This window comes from Formica exsecta, unplaced genomic scaffold (genome assembly GCF_003651465.1).
Source record: "Formica exsecta isolate Colony F162 unplaced genomic scaffold, ASM365146v1 C16394112, whole genome shotgun sequence".
In the NCBI taxonomy this organism is placed as follows: Eukaryota; Metazoa; Arthropoda; class Insecta; order Hymenoptera; family Formicidae; genus Formica; species Formica exsecta.
In genome coordinates, this window is record NW_021847806.1 from 1 (window position 1) to 1,180 (window position 1,180).

At 50.8% G+C, this 1,180-nt stretch overlaps 1 protein-coding gene across 1 annotated transcript; it reads right to left on the reverse strand.

Moving 5' to 3' along the window:
* Positions 1 to 30: 30 nt before the first annotated feature.
* On the reverse strand, positions 31 to 1,113 carry LOC115241268 (protein hedgehog-like; the record flags this gene model as incomplete). The annotated part of the gene is made up of 1 exon (XM_029816977.1): positions 31 to 1,113. A coding segment is annotated over one exon (711 nt), but the record flags the coding sequence as incomplete, so codon positions are not given.
* Between the last annotated feature and the right edge of the window lie 67 nt (positions 1,114 to 1,180).

Sequence of the window (1,180 nt, forward strand, 5' to 3'; positions counted from 1 at the left end):
TTTTTTTTTTATTCATTTCTTTAGATATCGTCCTATGGTTCTAATATACTACACATCATTCGGTGAACACGGATAGGTCTCACTGGCCAACTCTCTCGTTTAGAACGACGTCTTTTATCCTTGCTTATTAGATACACACGTTTTCCTCACGAATGGGAATTCAATCGTCACGGTTATACATTACTATTTTTGACGACACGCGTGTAATTTGAATCCACGATCCGTAATAGAAAGAGGCTCGAGTGCCTCGACAGCACTTGGGCGATTAATCAAATCACTAAAGTTCGAGAGGCTCCAGTGTCGAAAAGTCTTTGTAACACGCATCACTTACGCCAAGCACTCGAGCCTGATCCTCGACGATTCGGCACTCGAGGCGCAACATCTGTCAACGTTCGCGAGATTTCAATTGTAGAGCATCTTCGACGGCAGCACGTAGGTGGACAGCGAATAGAGCATCGACGCGTACCAATGGACACCCTCCTTCGTCGGTTGGGAGTCCTCGTTTTGTCCTCTGACACGTGGCGCGTCGTCCAACCTTTGCACGAAGAAGGACGTCACGCTGTTCCAGATCCTCAGCGGCAGGAAGGCGTAATGCGCCACCGTCTGGCTGTCGATGACGGCGTAGCAGGACGCCACGACGTCGTCCACCACGACCGTACCCTCTGTCGTCAGCGGCGCGAAGACGCCCTTCTCGAGCACCAGCTTCGTCTCGACGACCTTGTCCCAACGTAGATAGCCGCTGGTGTCGTTTCTCGTGGCGACATCGCTCACGAGGATCCTGTCGCCGGGCTGTACCCTGGCGGCGAATATCGACGAACTACCCTCAACGGGCACCAGATGCGCCGGCGTCAACGTGAGCACTCGGCGGGACTCCGTCGTTAAACGGACGAACTGTCGCATCTCGGACGGGGCACGATCCAGGAAAGCGATCACCTCGCTGTACACGATGTTCCCGCGGGAGTCCAAAGCAGCGACGCGCTCGCCCAGACGTACCTGGTCCAGCGTCTTTGTGCCATACTCCGTTCTGATCAGACTCTTTGCGGGGAAGCAACCACCGGATTTGCCCGCTGAAGATGATTCTGAAAGTAAAACATAAAATAGATTATTGACAAGCTAAGTAAAGTGTAATTAAAATATTCTAACAAGAGAAATCTAAATAAAAAAAAAAAAAAAAAAATAA